Source organism: Mesoplodon mirus, assembly GCF_964341445.2.
Source record: "Mesoplodon mirus genome assembly, chromosome: 7".
NCBI lineage: Eukaryota > Metazoa > Chordata > Mammalia > Artiodactyla > Ziphiidae > Mesoplodon > Mesoplodon mirus.
The window spans coordinates 115,083,182-115,107,035 of record NC_138983.1 but is presented as its reverse complement, the minus strand read 5'-3'; the positions used below and the strand labels follow the sequence as shown (position 1 = coordinate 115,107,035).

Sequence of the window (23,854 nt, the reverse complement as noted above, 5' to 3'; positions counted from 1 at the left end):
CTTACAGGAATGCAAAAGTATCCAGCACTCACAAAGTAAAATTCATAATATCTAGTATCCAATTAAAGATTATCAGACATGCAAAGATGTAGAAAAGTAAAACCCATAATTAAGAGAAAAAGCTATCAATCAAACCAGGAACTGACACAGATGTAAGAAACAGCAGACAAGGGCATTAAAAGTTATTATTATAAATTTATTCCATATGTTCAAAAAGTTAGAGACAACTAAGATATAAAATAGATAAGAATTTAGTTTCTACAAGTGAAAATTACCATGTCTGAGATAAAAAAATACACTGAAAAGGATTAATGTAAGATTAGACTGCAAAAGAAAAAATCGGTTAACTTGAAGCATTAGAAACTATGCAAAATGAAACACACAGAGAAAAAGAATTTTAAAAATGGAAAAGAAGGGCTTCCCTGGTGGCGCAGTGGTTGAGAGTCTGCCTGCCGATGCAGGAGACACAGGTTCGTGCCCCAGTCCGGGAAGATCCCACATGCCACGGAGCGGCTGGGCCCGTGAGCCATGGCCGCTAAGCCTGCACGTCTGGAGCCTGTGCTCCGCAACGGAAGAGGCCACAACAGTGAGAGGCCCGCGTACTGCAAAAAAAAAAAAAAAAAAAAAAAAAAAAGGAAAAGAACAACCGAGAGCTATGGGACAACCTTAAATACCCTACTATTCATGCCACTGGAGTCCCTGAAAGAAATGGGAGACAGAAGAAACAAAGGCTAAAATTTACCAAATATGTTGAAAACTAAAAAATTTTCATATCCAAGAAGCTCACAGAATCCCAAGTACAAAAACAAGACAAAAAAACTACCTGAAAAAAAACCACAGCAAGGCACATCAAAATCAAATTGCTCAAAACTAGTGATAAAGAGAACATTTCAGAGCAGCCATAGGAGGAAAAAAAAGTTATGCACATAGAAACAAAGGAAAGTATGACAGCAGATTTCTCATCAGAAAAAATGTAAGCAAGAAGAGAGTAGCAATATCTTTAAAGTACTTTAAAATGCCAATCTAGAATTCTATATCAAGTGAAAATATCTTTTAAAAAAAGTGCAATGAAGAGTTTTTCAGACATAAAAAGCTGAAAGAATATTAAAGAAAAGCCTTCAGGCAGAAGAAAAATTATACCAGACTGAAATATGGATAAACCCAAAGGAAGGAAGAGCAACAGAAATGATGACTACAAGGGTAAATATTTAATACTTGTTTCTTATTACTTAAATCTCTTTAAGATAACTATTTAAACAAAAATAACAACAGTGGTTTATAACAAGTATAAGTAAACTGTATGACAACACTAACAAAAAGGACAGGATGGGGAGAAATGTAAATAAACTATTGTAAAGTTCTTATACAGGAGTGGCATAATATCACTTGAAGGTAAATTAAAGATGTATGCTGTCAAAGCTAAAGAAATCATTAAAATAATGAAAAGTATACAACTAAAGAAATGAAATGAAATCATAAAAATACTCAATCCAAAAGAAGTCAGATAAAGAAGAAAAAGAGAATGGGACATCCCTGATGGTCCAGTAGTTAAGACTCCACGCTCCCAATGAAGGGAACCAGGGATCAATCCCTAGTCAGGGAACTAGATCCTGCATGCTGCAACTAAAAGTCCGCATGCCACAACTAAAAGATCCTGAATGCCACAAATGAAGATCCCATGTGAGGCAACAAAGACCTAGCTCAAAGGAAGGAAGGAAGGGAGGGAGGGAGGGAGGAAGGAAATATTTTTTAAAAAGAAGAAAAAGAATAAAAAACAGATAAGACAAAGAGAAAACAAACAGAAAATTCCAGATTTGAACCTAATTATATCACAATATACATAAATGATCTAAACACCTGAATTAAAAGGCAGAAATCATCAGATGGATACAAAAGCAAAACTCAACTACAAGAAATGCACTATAAAGACATGTTAAACATAAAATGACGGAAGAAGATGTAACATGTTTTAACACTAGGCAGAAGAAAGCTGAAGAGGTTTACTAAATATCAAATTAGATACAGAGCAAAAAGTATTGCCAGGGACAAAGAAAGTCATTTCATATGAAAAAGAAGTCAATCCATCAAGAGTACAGAAGAATCCGTAAATATTTATGCACCTAATAACAGAGCAACAAAATACATAAAGCAAAAACTGACAGAATTCCAGAGAAACAGACAAATCTACAATTATAGTTGCTGATTTCAAGACCCCACTCTCAATACTTGATAGAATAAGTAAAGAGAAAATCAGCAAGGATATGGAAGACCTGAATAACACTAGCAACTAATATGACCTAATCAACATTCACAGAATACTCCACCCAACAACAGAATACACATTCTTTCCAAGTGCATATAAAACATTTACCAAATAGACGATATCCTGAGCCATAAAACAAGTTTCAATAAATATAAAGGGATTTAAGCCATACAAAGTAAGTTCTCTGACCACAGTGAAATTAAATTAGAAATTACCAAAGACATATGCAAAAATCCTCAACTATTTGGAAACTAACTAATTAAACTAACTAAAACTAATTTAGCACACATGTAAATAACCCATGTGTCAAGAACAAAATCAAAGAGTAATTTAAAAGTATTTTCAACTGAATAAAAATATAAACACAACATATCAGAATTTGTGAGATGCTGCTAAAGCATTACTTACAAGGAAATTTATAACACTAAATACTTATATTAGAAAAGAAGATCTCAAATCAATGATATCAGCTTACAACTGAAGAAAGCAGAAAAAGAACAAATTAAATCCAAAGTAAGCAAAATATAAGAAGTAATAAAAATCAAAGTGGAAGTAAATAAAAAACAGAAACAGTAAAGAAATTCAATGAAACTAAAAACTGGTTAAGACAATCAGTAAAACTGATAAACTTCTAGCCTGACTGATCAGGAAAAAAAAAGATACAAATTATCAATAAAGAAATGATAGAAGCAAAATGAACACACATTCTAAGCACTTTATGAAAAGCTATCTGGAAGGCAAATAAGCACCTGAAGAGATGTTCAACATCAACAGTCATTAGGGGAACACAAAACCATGAGATACTGCTACACATCCTCTAGAATACTGAAAATTAAAAAGACTGACTATTCCAAGTTCCTACAAGAAGATAGAGGAATTGGAAGTCACTACCACACTGCTGGTGGTAGTGTAAAATGATACAACCACTTGGTAAAACAGTTTGGCAGTTTCTTAAAATTTAAATATATAGTTATCATATGATCTAGCCATTCTTCTCCTAGGTATTTACTAAAGAGAAAAGAAAGTGTATATTCATACTAAGACTTGTACATGAATGTTCAAAGAAGCTTTATTTATAGCAGCCAAAAACAAAAAACATTCTAAATGTCCACCAGCAGGTGAATGGAAAAACAAATTGCGGTACAATATATCTGCTAATGGCATGCTATCCATCAACAAAAAGGAACAAACTATTGTTACATGCAACAACATGGATGAAATGCAAAATAATCATGCTGAATGAAAGAAGCCAGAGCAAAAAAAAAAAAGTGTATAAGGTATGAGGTATGATCCCATTTATATAAAACTCTAGAAAATACAAACCAGTCTATAATTAAAAAAAAAAAAAGAGGAGTAGTTGTCTAGGGAGGTTGCTAGGAAGTGTGGAGAGGCAGGAGGGATGATTATGAAAGGGCACCAGGAAACTTTTGGGGGTGATGGTTTTATTAGAATATACACATTTCAAAAACTTACCAAACTGTACACTTTATATACATATGCAGTTTGTACATATGCAGTTTTATGTAGATAATACTTCAATAAACAGTTGTTTTTAAAAACCCTCAAAGGAGTGATAAAACAATTTAAAGCAGCAAAAAATCAGTCATAATCACAAATATTAAGAATATATCTATGATATTACTAGTTTTCCTCCATATCTAGATTTTATCATACTCTACTGAAATCAACCTGAGTTTTCAACATATATTCTGAGCAAGTAATAGCAAAACATACAAAGAGCTCAAAATCAAAACTTTAACAACCATATGTGGAAATTATATTTAAATACTGAATTCCTTTTGGGCAAAAAAAAAGAAATCTGTTAATAGAGAGCATTTGAGTTTGGTTTTTTTCCAAAGATATTAAACTCTGTAGGAAATCCAAAAAAACCTATTTCTACTCATATTGGTGAAAGGAAAGGCAATACTATGGTGCTTAGACTAAGAAATGTAAAATATTTCAGGTAAAGCACCATTAGAAAAAACATATTTTTGTTCCCTCTCAAGTTCCTTCAGTCTACATTTTTAAAACCAATGCAGTGGGGACCCTGCAGTCGTGTAAGCAGGAGAACGTTATTCGTTTTTATATGTTTTTGTTTTTGTTTTGCGGTATGCAGGCCTCTCACTGTTGTGGCCTCTCCCGTTGTGGAGCACAGGCTCCGGACACGCAGGCTCAGCGGCCATGGCTCATGGGCCTAGCCTCTCCGCGGCATGTGGGATCTTCCCGGACCAAGGCACAAACCCGTGTCCCCTGCATCGGCAGGCGGACTCTCAACCACTGCGCCACCAGGGAAACCCCGTTTTTATATGATTTAATAAAAGATATTGCTTGTATCATTAGTTGTACGTTTTTTGTATAGAAAATATTTTTCAGTAACTTTTTTCAAATTAAATTCTGAGGTATACATCATTTTTATTGCATTGTAAATGTAATTTATTTGAATTTCAGGCAACCCAATAATATTTCTACAAAAATGTCAAAAAACATGAGATGAATAGCAGAAGGAATTTGTCAAAGTCATATGATTTAAGTTCCAAGGAATATCTCTGATACAAAAACAACCTCCCTTGTTACTTAATTCTTTGTCACACAAGACCAGATAATTTTTTTCAAATTTCAATGAGTAAAAGAAACAGTCTATTTCTCTCACTTTCAGTTCCTAAGGATGACTTAAAGGAAACGTGCACATGGAATAATTTTAAGGCAATTTTATTCCAAAGGTTCATTAGTATTTTTTGTAAAAATAAAATATGCTTATAGCAGTAAGTCATAACAATGAGAGACATTTCAATTTTATGAGCTGTGTGTAAACCAAATTGTCACATCACTCTTTGTGTGTATGTGGTCCATATACAGATGAAAAGGAACACCAATATTCTGGGAACCATATGTTAAAAAACAACTGACTTAAGTCATCAAGAAAGAATTCCTAAAATTTTTTCACATCACCCACACCCCTAGCTACACTCTCCTCTTCTTTAATGTTTCCACTCAAGGCTAATCCTTCTCTACTTGTGTGAGTACACTGGATCATACATACATCCACACTAACCTTGAGATCCTGCTGAATTACCCCATCCAACATCACTCTATATGTTTAGCTTCTTCTAAAGCTGATACCAACTCTTTTCCACTAATATCTAAATATATTCAAGTATCTGCACCTTAAAAAAAATGGGAGTGAGGGAAGCACTTCATTTTACCCATGTCTCCCACATACACTTTCTATCTCTACCATATCATAACCCATAGTCATAATTGAGACTATGAAATCTGGCTTATAAATCTTCTTTTACAATGATAATATTCTTGATTAAATTGCTGAAGACCTGTGTTACTGTCTATCCAAAGACACATCTTTGTCATTTTATCAGACTCTTCCCTGTTTTTGAGAAACTTTATTTTTCTCTTCACTTTTCAGTATGCAAGCTTAAAGAATCAATCAAGAGAGGGCAATCAGGAAGGTGTGCTGACGTCCAACCAAAGCTCACAAGTTCCAAGAAGATAACTGGAATCTCAAGAGACCTTTAAAGAGGCAACTTTCATGGTCATGAAATCCATACTCCACACATCTTTTTTTGTTTTGTTTTGACTGGGCTGGGGGGGGTGTATTTTCTAACAGGAATTGTTTATTAGTATATGGAACGTAGATCAGGATAAATGAGATGATACAGAAGAATTCTGAACATCTCTGATATTTTCAGTATTAACAGATACTTCAACACACTTAGTATTGATAGAACAGTAATAGGTATCAAATAAAGACATTAAAATTAAAGTTCTTGGGCATCAATGACTGAAGAACACATTATTGTTAATACCATAGCAAAGACACTGCTCTGCAACAAACAGATTAGACTCTTCCATTTATAATGGAAGACTCTAAGCATTTATAATGACGAGCAGATGCTCTGAAAGAAACATCACCATGACATCTGCAATTATCCTATAAAAATAAAAATGTAGAAGCACTTCTCATTTTCCCAGATTACTGCTGTATTTCAAAAGCCCTCTTCACAATTATTTTCTAAAAAGCAAATCCAATTTTCCCACTAAAACGGACTCTCTTTACAACACACACACAACACAGACACACAACACAAACTCTGGCGGAAAACTTTTGAGGAAAAAATAATTTAAAAAGCTCCAGTCCAATGACATTTCAGAAACCTTGAGTATATTGCAATTATTCTTTGCCTGCTGACAGTATTCAAAGATCTTGTCCCTTTAATTCTTCTTTTCTTACCACTTGTTCCCGAACTTTCTCCCCTAAGGATCTCATGACTAAACTCAACCCCTTCAGAACCTGGTATCCTTCTCTTGTCCTCCTAGGCTATCATAGCAAACTCTGCCAAGGCTTTTAACCTTTTTAACCTTATATAATATTTTATATTATATAAAATGAGTTAGTTCCTGATATCAACTTAGATAAAATCTAAATTAAGGACATCACATTAATTTTTGTTCATATTACATACTATCCTAGGTTTCAAACTCTTGAATATATATAGCTAATATATTTTCCAATAAAGCAAAATTATAAACAAACACATTTTGTTTCTAGGAGTAAAAAGCTTAAGAGTCTTAATTACATAGGCCACTATTAGAGGATGTCTTCCAGCTACTTAAGGGCCTAAAAAGCACAAAGGAAAAGAATGATAAATCAGATCACAGTAAGAATGAATGAAAAAATAGATGAAAAAAGAAAAGTAAAAACACAAAAAGAGGAAATCTAAAGATGATGAAAAATTATATATATATCACATGACAACTATAGAAGTGCTCACACACACACAAAAAATACCTCAAGAACTAGGTAAAATATATGACTGGATAATAAAATAGAATTAAAATTAACAACATTTATAAAAATATGCCAAACTTCACCCATAGTTACATAAATGCAAGCCAAAGAAAGCTTCTCTTCCTCAACTATGTATCTATGGCAAAGATTAAAAACCTCAATAATACTATCAGCCAGGAAGAGAAAAATCATTCTCATACATGACTGGTAAGAGTGTAAATTGGTTAGTACAACAAAATATATAAATATAATTCCACTCCTTGGAATTTATTTTACAGCTATATTTAAGTAGTATGCAAAAATACACATACAAAACTATTCACTGTAGTATTATTTAGAGCAACAAACTAGAAATTACCTTAAAGTCCATCAATAGGAAACTGATGAGAAATACTAGCTTATCTCTAAGCTTTACAACAGAATATCAGAGACTTCAAAATGAAAAAAAGCGCATACATATGGGCTGGTGTGAAAAGGTCTTTAAGATAATACTGATTGGAAAAAATAAGATTCAGAATAGTACAGTAATCTGTTGGTATATTCCAGGACCCAATGCAGATACCAAAATCTGCAGATGCTCAAGTCCCTTATATAAAATGGCAGTCAGCCCTTCAGTATCTATGGGATCCCCATCCTTAGATTCAACCAACCAGGAATTGAAAATATTTAGAAAAAAACTTTAAGAAAGTTCCAAAAAACAAAACTTAAATTTGGCAAGAGTTGGCAACTATTTACATAGCATTTACACTGTATATACAACTATTTACATTGTACTGGGTATTATAAGTAATCTATAGATGATTTAAGGTATATGGGAGAGGGGACTTCCCTGGCGGTCCAGTGGTTAGGACCTCGCCTTCCAATGGAGGGGTGTGGGTTCAATCTCTGGTCAGGGAGCTAAGATCCCACAGGCCTCGCAGCCAAAAAACCAAAAACATAAAACAGTGAAATACTGTAACAAATTCAATAAAGACTTTAAAAATGGTCCACATCAAAAAAAAAGAAAGAAAGAAAGAAGGGAGGGAGAGAGGGAGGGAGGGAGGAAAGAAGGAAAGGAAGGAAGGAAAAAAGGAAGGAAGGAAGGAAGGAAGGAAGGAAGGAAGGAAGGAAGGAAGGAAGGAATTAAGAATGAATATGGGAGAATGTGCGTAGGTTATACATAAAAATACTACTACACTTTTTTATATAACGTACTTGAGCATCTCCAGATTTGGGAATCTGCTGGGGTCCTGGAACCAATCCCCTGGTGGATACCCAGAGATGATTATAATTATGTAATCTCTTGTAAAAAGGTCACAGACCCAAGAAATGGCCAAGTGCTACGTACAGTTGCCAAATAAAACACATGACACCCAGTTAAATTTGAATTTCAGGTAAAAAATAATGGTTTTTTTTAGTTTAAGTATGTCCAAACATTTTTATTTGCTAAATCTGGCAACCCCAGTTACATAGCACTGTGCAAGTCACAATCTCAGTTGCCTCAGACTCTGCATCTGGAAAATGCCCAGGTCAGTCTATAATTTCTTCTAGTTCTAGAATCAGTTCTATGATTTTTTTTCTAGTTCTAAAATTCATTGGTTCTAAAGCTCCTTAAAATTCTGGCATTTTGTAAATAATTCAACATATACCAGAATAATGTTCAGACAAATTAACAGCTTCTAACAATCCTTCACTGAATCTTTCCACTCCCTGAAAACAGGCATTCTTCAAGGTCCCACCCTTGTTTTTTCACTTTATACCACTCTACATGCTCAGGAATTCTTTTTTGTTTTACATATATGTGGAATATTCCTAGACTGTCCTTTCCCTCTCCAGCCAATCATGGAATTCATGGAAAGCCTCAAAACATCTGTAACATCAAAATTAACAAAGCTAAAAAGAATACTGTCTTCAGACCAAAACATAAAGCTTTTAATGAGTTCCTGTATTACAGTATATCTATCAGAAGCTTACAACATATAAACATGAAGCAATTATAGAACCAGAAAGAATACTAACAATGTAAGATTGCTTACATATTCTGCTTAGCTGCAGTCACAGAAGTAAAAACCTACAGATCACCCAAATGTTAAGCCAATCCTAGTGATATCAGGAAGTAAGAGCCTCATCCCACTAGCAACTGGTGACTGGAAATAGTCTACCTTCCAGAGTACCTGGAGTGAAGCCTGGACAATTATATATGTGTACAGCCTTAGACATTCTCTAATCCCTGCCATGTTTATCCAATCAGTACAACTGGATTTCTCCTTTCCTTTCTTGGGAACAAAGCCCTGACATGAACAAGAGCCTATGTGACTGGGCCTCCCATCATTCAGTCCAGATTTTGCCAGCTTCCCTGCCTCCCTCCTACTGAAAGCTACACAGTGTGCTCTATAATCCACAGCTTCAGATTGAGTCACTAACAAAAGTGATTTACCAGACTCATGACCCCAAACCACAATGCTTATACCTACTACTGCCACCAATGAATTCTATTATTTCCTAAAACCTCTTCCTTCAGTGTCCCATTCATTTGGTGGCATTTTAAAACATATTTTAATGATCATTCAAGTATAAGTTAGTTATTATCCTTTAGATACTCATTTTCTATTTATGGCTATTTCAAATAGTGCCAGCCCTATGGCTAAATCAAGTCTTCCTAGGTTTGATCCCATTCAACCTGGGTTTCCTGATCGACTGACTCAGCCCTATATGTAAGTGCTGCAGGTACAAGAATAATAAAACCAATAAGTGCTGCCTATTTTCCTAATCATTATGGGTACAACCACTATCCTATCTATATTTTGCTTTCAGAACTCTAACATTAGGGGACTTCCCTGGTGGTCCAGTGGGTAAGACTCTGTGCTCCCACTGCAGGGGGTCTGGGTTCGAACCCTGGTCAGGGAACTAGATCCTGCATGCATGCCACAACTAAGGAGTCCTTATGCCGCAACTAAAGATCCCACGTCACAAATAAGACCCAACGCAGCCTAAGTAAATAAATAAAAATTTTTTAAAAGATGTGTGTATTAAAAAAAAAAAAAACTCCAACATTAGCTTTAAAACCCGTCAACTATCAAAGTGGATTTCTTTCTCTGCAAAACCACCACCAAAATTCACACTTCGCTCTGCAGGATCTTTCACATATCTTTTTCACTTTATATTTGGGCTATGGCAGCATATTTTCCTTCAGTCTCCCAGACCTCCAGTAGGCATGCAATATTTACAATTATGATTATACTGTAAAATGCAGCAATTACCTTTGGAAGTAATACGGCAGTACTAACAAAATCTACCAAAATATTTCTTGTAGCATATCCATTTAAAAGAATTACTAAACTCATTTAGTTTTTTAGATGGCAAAAAAGCAATAAATTTTGAGGAAATATATAGCTACTAAATTCATCTTCCAGCTCTTTTTGTTAAATATACTGTGAAATGAAATACAATCCACAAAATGGTACTGAATTGTTAAAAGTGCATATCCTATCTCTTCCATCGAATTTAAGAAATAGAAAATCATAACTCATATCTAATTAGTAACTGATGCTCTAAAATTACAGTTCAGTTCCCTGAATCCTCTGGACCTTAATATTCAGTTATCAGTTTAAAAAATAAATGAAAAAATACCCAGCAAGCGAAGACTTTGTATCCTGTAGGTGTTCTTTCTTCAGAGAGTCCTCTCTCAAGCTTTCATCCTGTGATTTTTCTCTCACGTCTTCTGAAACTTGTCCACGGTCAACACTGTGACTGGCTTCTAATGGTTTTCGATTTGAATGTTTCCTGTCTCCTTCTCTCCCATCAGATCGACTCCACCATGATAAACTTTCTTCACTGTTCTCTGTGGATTTTCGAAAACCACAATGTACAGAATCCTGAGAGACCAGTGCTGAAGATGAACTAGATGGTTCAAAATTTTTGTCCTTGCTATGAAATGACAGTTCTTCATCAGAAGGTCTTAGGAATTTAGGTCTCAAATTTATATGAGAAGGAAACTCTTGATTTTGTTTTGGACTGGATTCTCTTCTACATGCTTCTAAAGACCTAGATCTACTATCTTTTTCATCACCACTAAACTTATCTTTAATGATATTCTTTGCAATATCTGTTGTATTATATCTATCTCTTGAACTTTTATTATATTTTGCCAAGTCTGATTTTCTACTTTCCTGACTACTTTGTGCTCTATCTGAGTATGTTGGTTTCCTCCACCGTTCTCGTCTACAGTCTTCTTTCATAAACGCAGTTTTCTCAGCTTCTTTTAATTTCATCTGGAAGATTTCCATTGACTAGAAAGGAGGAAAAATTAACAAGATATTTAAAATTAAAAATGACTCAATGACTTGTACCCCACATGCCACTGTGTCACGATACACTGTTGACTTGTACCCCACATGCCACTGTGTCACGATACACTGTCATGTAGCACAACAAAAGAAAAACTCAACAAAGGGTAATAAAAGACCCATACAATCATCCTACCTGACATGGCCTGAAATATGTCCCCCCCCCAAATTTATATGTTGAACCCCAACCCCTAGTACATACCTCAGAATATGACCACATTTGTAGACAGGATCTTTAAAGAGGTGATTAAGTTAAAATGAGGTCATTGGGTTAGGCCCTAATCCAGTATGACTGATGTCCTTGTAAGAAGAAGAAATTTGGACACACAAAGAGACATGAGGAATACACACACACAGAGAAAAGATCATGTGAGGACACAGCAAGAAGGCAGCCATTTATGAACCAAGAAGAGAAGCCTCAGATGAAACCAAACCCTCTAACATCTTGATCTTGGACTTCCATTCTCCTGAGCTGTAAGAAAATAAATTTCTGTTGTTTAAGCCACCCAGCCTGTGGAGCTGTGTTATGGCAGCCCTAGCAAGGAAACACACTACCATAAAATGAATACTTAAAAAAATATGAATAACCAATGAAAAATTACCAAATAATGAATAAATCCTGGGAGCTCAAAAGGAGCCCTTTGACCAAATGACCAGCACTAAAACAAAATGTAATTCAGAAAACAATAAAAACATAATTTTTAAAAAAATAATTCCTACGGTCAGTGAGCGTCAAGATGTTACTAAAATGCTAAAACAAAATAGATTCTCATAAAAAAGAGCAGCTCAAGAATAATAAAGACTTATAATTAAACTATGTTCAAAAATATGCATGTAGTGAGTAGAAGAATAGAAAGTGTTGAATCCAAATTTGTGAATTCAACACTAGCCTGGGAATTCACTATACTTAGGAAAAAATGGTAAACTGATTTAAGCTATAGGTCTACAGAATCTAATATGCATATACTAGTACTTTCAGAAAGAAAAAGCAAAGATAATAGGAGCTTTAACAAAAAGAGAGAAAATTTCCTCAGCTAACTTTCTATATCCAAAGGGCTCACCCAACAGCCTTAGGGGAGGGGAGAAAGTGAAGTATACAAAGACTCATACATAAAAAATCCTAATTCCTGAGTCTCAAAATTCATTCAGAAAAAAAAATTCTTCACAAAGATAGGATCAGGGGAGAAGGGAGTGTGAGCATGTAAATAAATGCAAGTTAGGTAAATAACACATTGCCTACAAAGGAAAGAAAGTCAGACTGTTATCAACTATTCGCTTACAATACTAAATGCTAGAAGATAATGGAATAAAGATCAAATTTCGATAAAAAATTATAAGGCAATAATTCTATATACAGAATTCAATTCAGTCAAATTATCCTTCCTTGACATGGACAAAAGAAAGTCATTTTCCAAAATGAAAGGAATCAAAAAGTAAATCACTTACTAATTCTGGGGGGAAATTACTCAGGATCATTAAGCCAAACCATAAATGAACTAGGGCAAAGATCTCTGAGAAAAGGAATGCATGCTATAAACCAAATGGCAAATGTAATGGTTAAGTCTAAATAATTGTTTTTGTAGTTGTGAAGAATATAACTGTCAAGAATAACATGCATATTTTTTAAATTTATAGTAAACTAATTAAAATTTCAAATTATTTCAATAAAATATGTGAGTTGAGATGGAAAGTTATCATCTTAGTTTAGGCAGAGATAATCCATTATATTTCATTTTTTCAAATTATTTTAAAAATTCAGGTTTAACATGTTTCTTAAATTTAATGACAACATCAGTAGAGTCAAACTGATGGCAGTGGGGGAAATATTTTCATAATTTAAGCATTGACTCATAGGCAAATTTTTTTTCTTGGTGACACATAGATTAATGATGTATCTACAATTAGTGGCTTCTTAGATTAAATAAAATATGGTAATAATAAAAACAAAAACAGCAGTTACCACAATTTATCCAATGTTTATTTTACTACATCTTTTGTATCATTTAAGTGGGCTCTACATACAATGCCTAGGTTCAAATTTACTCATGAGCTACGTAATCTTGGTTATTTAAACTCTGTCTGCCTCAGTTTCCTCATTTAGCAAACAAGAATAATAGTACAATTATGGGTATTAAATAAGTTTAATTATACATGAAGTATTTTAACAATACCTGGCAGATGAAAAGCATTCAAATTATTATTAATGTTCACAACAATTCTATGATATTGATACTAATAGCCGTGTTTTTTAAATGAAAAATAAAAATGAAGCTAAGGTCACATAGCAAGAGTAACAAACACTGTACTGAAATTCAGGACTATTTGACTACAAAGCCAATGTTTTTAACTACTATGTTAAAATGCCTCACTCTGTGATTCTTAACTGTTCTAGAGCATTAAGAAATTATATAAGGGACTTCCCTGGTGGTCCAGTGGTTAAGACTTCACCTTCCATTGCAAGGGGTGAGGGTTCAATCCCTGGTTGGGGAGCTAGGATCCCACATGCCTCGCAGCCAAAAAACCAAAACATAAAACAGAAGCAATACTGTAACAAATTCAATAAAGACTTTAAAAATGGTCCACATCAAAAAAACAATCTAAAAAAAGAAGGTTTAAAAAAAAAAGAAATTATATAAAAGTTCACAATTCAAAACATAAACTCACAATAACCTCTAAAAAACATAAGAAGAAGACTAAAGGCCATGTTATGTATAAAGAAAGATATAAATTCAAAATAAAATATTAACAAATTTAATGTAGTGGTATATTAAAGGAAATGCCATAATCAAATAGGAGTCAAAGAATGCAAGAATGGTCCAATGTTAGGAAATGTATTCAGGCAATTCATCTCATTAACAAAAGAAAAAAAAATCAGTTATCTCAAAGGATACCAAAAAAGTTATTTCATAAAAATGAGATACCCATTCCTAATTTAAAAGCAAAAGCAAATTAACAAAAAAACACTTTTGAATAAACTTTGAATGCAAAGATACTTTCTAAAGATGACAATCTTCATCTTAAATGCAAAAAGTTATGACTTAAACACAGAAAGAAAAGTGTTATTAATCAAAGTTCTGAAATTCTACTTCAAGAATACGAGAAAGTTTAAATATTGTAATACTGAGTAGCAAAAGCAAAAGTAATCACAATTTGCATATAACTATATTCCCATATAACCCAATTAAAAAAAACACTATAGATTTAATGACAAGAGTTTAAAAAAATGGGCAGACTAACACCAGGCAAGTCAGAAAACATAAGAGAACAAAGATTCAGCATACAATTGAAAAAAATAAAAATATCTTAGGATACATGCATAACAACTGAATGGAGAAATGTACTGAAGAGCATAAACAAAAATCTGAATTGACTGTGGTGACCTAAATGGGAAAGAAATCCGAAAAAGAGGGGATATATGTATAGGTATAGCTGATTCACTTTGCTGTACAGTAGAAACTAATGCAACATTGTAAAACAACCCTACTCCAATAAAAATTTAAAAAATTTTTGAATTGAGAAATAAGCAGTATTTTAGGATGAGATTACTCAACATTACAAAGATATTAATTGTCCTTGATTTATCTATAAATTTAATTAAATTTAAATCAAAATTCCAAAATGAGCTGTAAATTTATAATGTATTTTGGAAAACTTTCTTTTGAGCTTGAATGTGACAAAATTGATTCTAAATTTAACAAAAAAAAAAGCACACATAAGAATGTAAAGTTACTTTTTAGTGACTAATAAAAGAAGACTTACCCTGTCACATAGTAGGTGTTCACTAATTATTTGCTATCTGCATGAGTTACTGAAAACTACAGTAATTAAAATAGTATGATACTAATTCCAGGAAACAACAAAAAAATCAATAAAATAGATTTGAGAGTAAAGAAATAGACTGATTTTATAAAAAATGATGTAATATATAATAAATGTGTCATTTCTAATTAGTGGGAAAAAATAATTCATTCAATATATTATAAACGACTATCTAAAGAGTTAAGGAAAGTTAAATGCTTACTTTAAACTATACACAAATATGTATTTCAAAAATATTAAAGCTATCCATAAAAATAAAACTGAACAAGTTCTCAAAGGAAATATATGTGTGCAGTTTTATGATCTTGGGAGTGGAGAAGGCCTGTCAATGAATTATACCAAGAACATTAAGTCATAAAAGAAAAACCTGATAGGTTTTGTTTGGTAAAAATATTTAAAATATATTCATAGCAAATATAAACAAAGTAAAAAATAAACATGAAACTAGCAGGAAGAAATTTGAACAGACTTATTAAGAGGTCTTAAATTAATATCCCAAAATGGGTAAATACCATCAATAATCAATCAGATGGCCAAAAAAATATGAAAAAATAGCCCACTTTGCTAGTAAACAAATGTATAAAAATAAAAGCAAAGAATAAGTCTGCTTACCAATCACAGTAGCACAGACTATAAAGAATGATAGTACTACTATTGAAAATCATGTAATAAAAGTCATTTTACTGAGAGTATAATTTCTTCAATATTTCTGTACAGAAATTTTGCAGTACATATCTCACTTTAAGTGTCTATATCCTCTAAATTGACAATTTCTCTTTTAGTAATTCATGTAAGAAAATAACCAGGTAAGTATGCAAAATGCATTGGAAAAGATGATCAGCACAGTGTTGTTTAACAGGGGAGAAAATAAAAATATATAAATGTCCCTCCACTGACAATTAAATAATGGTAAAATCATATAAATATATATATAAATATTAAGAGGTCATTAACATATATACATTTACTGGCATCCAACTATGTCTGTTTGTGTAAGTGAAAGAAGCAGGATGTATTCTATGAGCCTACTTTTATAAAAATGTTTATTTTAAAAGTATATAATAACCAGAGAAAAAATCTAAAAAAAAAATCAAAATATTAACAAAGATTCTCTTAAAACAAAGGATAGTTTTTCTCTCTCACAGTTTTGTTTGCCTACTCCTTCCTAAACCTTCTTTCTTCTGAAATTAAAAAATAAAAACAGGACATCAATAGCTACTGAAACAGAAAGATTATTCACCCATGGGGGAGCTGGTTCTAAAATATACTGCTGCATGATTCCATTGTTTTATACATACACATACACACTCACACACACACACACACACACACACACTTAGTAATCATGTCATGATGTATGTAAGTGAAATCATTATGCTGCACATCTTAAACTTATATAGTGCTGTATGTCAAGTATATTTCAATAAAACTGGAAGAAAAATAAATTTCACTATTTAAAAGCAAAAAAAAAAAAAGAGTACGCATGCACACTCTCTAAACAACAACAAAAAAAACTGTTACAATCTGAAAATCTGGAATACAACAAAAACTCTGAAATAAAATAAAAGCTCTAAAATATACAAAATTTTTAACAGTGGTTATGTCCAGAGGTATATACTATGGAGGCTTTCCTATATTATTTAAATTTCCTCACAAGAAGAAAATGTTGATTTTACATTAAACACATGAATACTTAAATTTTACATACTTAAGTTTTATATTCATTGAGTTTTATATTCAAATATGCTACATAGGTTTACATAAAAATGAAAAGCAAAAAATGGCTATAGCAATATACACATTTGAAATTTAGTATCAAGTCAATTCAAAAGTGTTTCCTGGCACAAAACACTGACAAAGTTAATTTCTCATATAACTCTGAAAATAATATGTACCTCCTTAATACTTACCCCATATCTTTCAGCTACAATGTCTTCAAAATTTCTATTTTGTTTCTCAGCTTGTTCCTTCATTCTTTGGTAAGACTTCCTTAGCCAGCTTAAACCACCATCTTCTACTACTGAAATTAAGTTCCAATATTAAATGTCAGTTATACTTTTCACACAGTTATGACAGAATACTTATTGCTACTACAATGATTTCTAACTATAAAATTACATATTATTCCTTGAATATATAAAAATCATAAATACATTTAAAATTCAACACATACTTGAGTGCCTATATATGCAAGGTACATAATGCAAGGTTCCACAATTATGAGAAAGGAAAAAATAAAACTACCCTCAAAAACACTGCCATCTAAGAGAATGAGGATAAAAGGACATAAATAATTATAACAAAGATAATATTTGATAAATATTATAAAGAGCTATAAAGTTATATAAAAATGAAAAAAAAAGAAGGAAGGATTGCCTCTAAATGTGAGGTCAGGGAAAATGTCACAAACCAGGCTGGAAAAATGAGTTGGATTTCTATAATCAAAGATAAGAGTAGGAAGGGCATTCCTAGAAATAAATAAGGAGTAAAGGTACACACATAGGGTGGAAAAGCTATTTCAGATACAACACAAAGAACAAATAAGGAGCTGAGAGCAGTCAAGAGGGTGGAATAGAAGGACCTGGGGTTCACTTCTCCCCATAAGTACATCAAGAATACATCTACAAGTGGAACAATTCGCATAGAGCACCTGCTGAACACTAGCAGAGGATCCTGGACACCTAAAAGGACAAGAGAAGATCTCTGCATAACCAGGTAGGATGAAGGAGAGAAAGGGAAGAAAAGGAAAAGAAGAAATGGGATGGGATCCACACTCCTGGGGAGGAGCTGAAGGAGAGGAGAGATTACCACACCCAGGGAGGCCCCCTTACCAGTGGCAAAATATGCTGTAATAGAGGGGTGGATTCAGGGGCTATTGGAAGAAAGTGCAATGGCTGATCTGTGGCAGTCAGGAGAGAAAGAGACTTTCATGGACAGTCTGTACCACAGCCCTGCGCACCTCAGCCTGAGATGGGTGTCTGCCAATGTGGGCAGGGGCTGGGTGCTGACACGAGATGTTAGGAGAGCAGACCCAGGGAGAGGACTGCTGTTGGCTGTGTGGATACGGCCTGAAGGGACGGGAGTGAGGAGCTCAGCTGCACAGAAACAGCCTGTGGGGACCGGAGTGAGGAGCTCTGCAGCTGGGAATACTCCTGGAAGAAGTAGGACTGCCTTAGAAGCAAGGTGCCATTGTTGAGTGGCACACAAGGGGCGGGGCCACCATCGCAGCCTCTCTCCCCACACGCCAGCCCCGGCCTTCATGGCCACTGGGAGGGATTCCTAACAGAGTGCCCACGCCCCAGTCATTGCAACCTTGTCCCCCTCACACCTGAGTGCATGTGCATGCCCCAGTCGTAGGCACCTTATTCCCTCCTGCCTGCGCAAGCATGCATGCCCCAATTGATCACCACCTCTGGCCAATCCCACCTAAACGAGTAAGAGTCTCCCACTCAGTTGCTGCCTTCGCCCCCTCTCGCCTGGGTGGAGAGCAGATGCTTGAGGTTAGCCCACACACAGAGATGGGACCGAAACCAAAGTTGAGCCCCCATGGCTGAACGACTAAGGAAGAGGAATTAAAATCTCTCCGTGCAGCTGCACAAGCCACGACTTAACCCCCATGATCAGCCTGGTATATCCAACACCTAGAGAACAACTGAATAAATGAGTGCTCCCAGAACTGAGATGGGTCTAGATTTGGCAGCTGTGGACTTTGGGGACATGTGCACATGGGAGTTGGGGCAAGTCAGAATCTGTGTTGCAACCACACTGCCCACAGCAGGTCCAGAAACTTACCTGAAAGGTCTTTGAGGGCCTCTTGGGGAGGTGGAAGTTGGAAATGGCTCACCATGGGGGTAAAGACACTGACAGCAGAGCTCCCAGGGAATTATTTTGTTCTGTTTTGTTTTTCTGTTTTAATTAATTTATTCATTTAAAATTTTAAATGTATTTTTTATTGGTCTATTGGGTTTTTTGTTTGTCTTTTTTGTTTCTTTTTGCCTTCTGTTTTCTTTTGAAGCTTTTTTCTCTTTTTCTGTTTGTTTCGTTTTGTTTTCTTGTCATTTTTGTGTGTTTATTTTTTGTCGTCTTTGCTTTTTGCACTGTTTTTCTTTTGTTTTTGTTTGTTATGTTTCTATTGTTTGTTTTCATTTTGAGGTATATTTGTTTGGTTGGTGGTTGTCTACTTTATTATTTTCTTTGTGGGTTTTTTTTGGATCTTTCTGGTTTTGTTTGCTTCCTTTTGGTTTTCTGTTTCTCTTGGTTTTTGTCTCTTTTTTTGTTTTTTTATTTTTTGTCTTTGTTTGTTCGTTTTGGGCCACACCATGCGGCTTGCAAGTTCTTCCTTGGTTCCCCAGCCGGGGGTTGAAACTGAGCCCCGTGGTGGAAGCGTGAAGTCCTGGAAACTGGACCGCCAGAGAATTCCTGGCCCCAGGGAATATTAATCAGTGTGAGCTCTCCCAGAGGTCCTCATCTCAGCAACAAGACCTGGCTCCCTCCAAGAGCCTGCAAGCTCCAGTGCTGGATGTCTCAGGCCAAACAACCAGCAAGACAGGAACAAAACCCCAACCATCAGCAGACAGGCTGCCAAAAGTCATCCTATTCTCGAGACACCCCAAAATACAGCCTTTGCCACGGCCCTGCCTACCCAGCTCCAACCACCAGAGCACAGGCACCAGTCCCTCCAACCAGGAAGCCTACACAAGCCTCTGGACCACCATCACCCACAATGGGGTAGACACCAGAAGCAAGAGGAACTACAACCCTGCAGCCTGTGGAAAGCTGACAATGAACATAGTAAGTTACACAAAATGAAAGAACAGAGGAATATACTGCAGACAAAGGCACAAGATAGAAACATACAAGAACAAATAAATGAAAAGGAACTGGGCAATCTACCCAAAAAGAATTCAGAGTAATGATAGTAAAGATGATGCAAGATAGCAGAAACAGAATAGAGGCACGGATCGAAAATATACAAGAAATTATTAACAAAAACCTAGAGGAACCTAAGAACAAACAGTGATGAACAATACAATAATGAAATGAAACTACCCTAGAAGGAATCAGTAGCAGAATAATTGAAGCAGAAGAATGGGTAAGTGAGCTTTAAGAATGGGGGAAATCACTGTAGTGGAACAGAATAAAGAAAATAAAGAAAAGAAATTAGGACAGTCTCAGAGACCTCTGGGACAACATTAAAGGAACCAATATTCAAATTATAGGGGTCCCAGAAAAAGAAGAGAAAGATAGAGAGTCTGAGAAAATATTTGAAGGGATTATAGTTGAAAAGTTCCCTAACATGGGAAAGGAAATAGTTGCCCAAGTCTAGGAAGCACAGAGAGTCCCATACAGGATAAACCCAAGGAAAAACATATGAATCAAACTAACAAAAATTAAATACAAAGAAAAAATATTAAAAGCAACAAGGGAAAAGCAACAAATAACACACAAGGGAATCCCCATAAGGTTATCAGTTGATATCTCAGCAGAAACTCTGCAAGCCAGAACGGAGTGGCAGGATAAATTTAAAGTAATAAAAGGGAAAAACCTACAACCAAGATTAATCTACCCAGCAAGGCTCCCATTCAGAATCAACTGAGAGATCAAAAGCATTACAGACAAACAAAAGCTAAGAGGAAATTCAGCACTACCAAACTAGCTTTACAACAAATGCTAAATGAATTTCTCTAGGCAAGAAACACAGAGAAGAAAAAGACCTACAAAAACAAACTGAAAACAATTAAGAAAATAACAATAGCAACATACATATCAATAATTACCTTAAATGCAAACACATCAAATCCTCCAGCCAAAGGTACAGACTGGCTGAATGGATACAAAAACAAGACATGTATATATACTGTCTACAAGAGACCCACTTCAGTTCTAGGGACACATACAGACTTAAAGTGAGGGAATGGAAAACATATATTCCATGCAAATGGAAATGAAGAGAAGGCTGGAATAGCAATTCTCATCTCACACAAAATAGACTTTAAAATACAGACGAGACAAGGAAGAACACTACATAATGATCAAAGGATCAGTCCATGAAGAAGACGTAACAATTGTAAATATATGCACCCTACATAGGAGCACCTCAACATAAGGCAAATGCTAACAGCCATAAAAGGGGAAATTGACAGTAACACAATAATAGTGGAGGATATCAAGATCCCACTTAAACCAATGGATACATCATCCAGACAGAAAGTTAAGGAAAACACAAGCCTTAAATGACACATTAGACCAGATACACTTAATTGATATTTATAGGACATTATATCCAAAAGGAGCAGAAAACATTTTCTTCTCAAGTGCACATGGAACATTCTCCAAAATAGGTCACATCTTGGGTCACAAATCAAACCTTGAAAAATTTAAGAAAACTGAAATCATATCAAGCGTCTTTTCTGACCACAATGCTATGAGATTAGAAATCAATTACAGGAAAAAAAACTGTAAAAAACACAAACACATGGAAGCTAAACAGTATGTTATTAAATAATCAATGGATCACTGAAGAAATCAAAGAGGGAATCAAAAATTACCTAGAGACAAACGACACCAAATACAAGATACTGCAAAATGTATGGGACACAGCAAAAGTAGTTCTAAAAGGGAAGTTTATAGCAATACAAGCTTACCTCGAAAAACAAGAAAAAACTCAAGTAAACAACCTATCCTTACATCTAAAGCAACTAGAGAAAGAAAAACAAACAAAACCCAAAGTTAGTAGAAGGAAAGAAATCATAAAGATCAGAGCAGAATAAATGAAATAGACACAAAGAAAACAATAGCAAAGATAAATGAAACGAAAAGCTGGTTCTTTTAGAAGATAAACAAAATTGATAAACCTTCAGCCAGACTCATCAGAAAAAAAGGGAGAGGATTCAAATCAATAAAATTATAAATATGAAAAAAGAAGTTACAATGGACACCACAGAAATAGAAAGGATCATAAGAAATTAGTACAGTTAACTCTATACCAATAAAATGGACAACGTAGAAGAAAGGACAAATTTGTAGAAAGACAGAAGCTTACAAGACTGAACCAGGAAGAAATAGAAAATATGAACAAACCAATCACAAGTACTGAAATTGAAACTGTGATTACAAATATTCCAACAGACAAAGGTCCAGGATCAGATGGTTTCACAGGTAAATTCTATCCAACATTTAGAGAAGAGATAACAGCTACTGTTCTGAAACTCTTCCCAAAAACTGCAGAGAAAGGAGCACTCCCAAACTCATTCTATGAGGCTACCATCACCCTGATACCAAAACCAGACAAAGATACCACAAAAAAAGAAAATTTATAGGTCAATATCACTAATGAACATAGACACAAAAAGCCTCAACAAACTACTAGCAAACCGAATCCAACAGCACACTAAAAGGATAATACACTCTGATCAAGTGGGATTTATCTCAGGGTTGCAAGGATTCTTCAATATACACAAATCAAACAACGTGATACACCACATTAACAAACTAAAGAATAAAATCCTTATGATCAACTCAATACATGCAGAAAAAACTATAACAAAGTTCAACACCCATTTATGACAAAATAGAACTCCAGAAAGTGGGCTTAGAGGGAACCTACCTCAACATAAAAGAGCCCATATACAACAAAACCTACAGCTAACAATTAGTCAATGGTGAAAAGCTGAAAGCATTTCCTCTAAGATCAGGAACAAAGCAAGGATGACCACTCTTGCCACTACAACTCAACATAATTTTGGAAGTCCTAGCCACAGCAATCAGAGAAGAAAAATAAATAAAAGGAATCCAAAGTGGAAAAAAAGAAGTAAAACTGTCACTGTTTGCATATGACATGACACTATGCATAGAAAATCCTAAAGATGCTATGAGAAAACTACTAGTACTCATAAATGAATTTGGTACAGCTGCTGTTTACAAAATTAATACATAGAAATCTCTTGCATTCTTACACACTAACAACAAAAAATCAGAAAGAGAACTTAAGGAAACAATCCCATTTACCACTGCATCAAAATGAATAAAATACCTAGGAATACACCTACCTAAGGAAACAAAAGACCGGTACTCAGACAACTATAAAATACTGATGAAAAAAGTAAAAGATGACGCAAACAGATGGAGAGATACGCTCTTGGACCAGAAGAATCAACACTGTGAAAATGACTAGACTACTCAAAGCAATCTATACATTCAGTGCAATCACTATCAAACTACCACTGGCATTTTCACAGAACTAGAACAAAAAATTTCACAATTTGTATGGAAACACAAAAGACCCCAAATAGCCAAAACAATCTTGAGAAAGAAAAATGGAGCTGGCGGAATCAGGCTCCCAGACTTCAGACTATACTACAAAGTTACAGTAATCAAGACAGTATGGTACTGGCACAAAAACAGAAATATAGATCAATGGAACAGGATAGAAAGCCCAGAGATAAACCCACACACATACGGTCAAGTTATTTTTGATAAAGGAGGCAAGAATATACAATGCAGAAAAAACAGCCTCTTCAATAAGTGGTGCTGGGAACACTGGACTGTTACATGTGAAAGAATGAAATTTGAACATCCCTAACACCATACACAAAAATAAACTCAAAATGGATTAAAGACCTAAATGTAAGGCCAGACATTATA

At 34.6% G+C, this 23,854-nt stretch overlaps 1 protein-coding gene across 5 annotated transcripts in view; it reads right to left on the bottom strand.

Annotated features, from left to right (window-relative positions):
• Positions 1 to 23,854, bottom strand: part of CWF19L2 (CWF19 like cell cycle control factor 2) — a 208,314-nt gene that overhangs the window by 132,761 nt on the left and 51,699 nt on the right. For 3 of the 5 annotated variants that reach the window (XM_082627373.1, XM_082627371.1, XM_082627374.1), the window contains exons 7-8: positions 17,122 to 17,231; positions 10,677 to 11,335 (exon numbers count right to left, since the gene is read on the bottom strand). In XM_082627373.1, the coding sequence (XP_082483499.1) occupies positions 10,677 to 11,335; positions 17,122 to 17,231 (769 nt within the window). The remainder of the gene's footprint in view (positions 1 to 10,676; positions 11,336 to 17,121; positions 17,232 to 23,854) is intronic. The other 2 variants (XM_082627372.1, XM_082627375.1) reach the window with 1 other exon arrangement.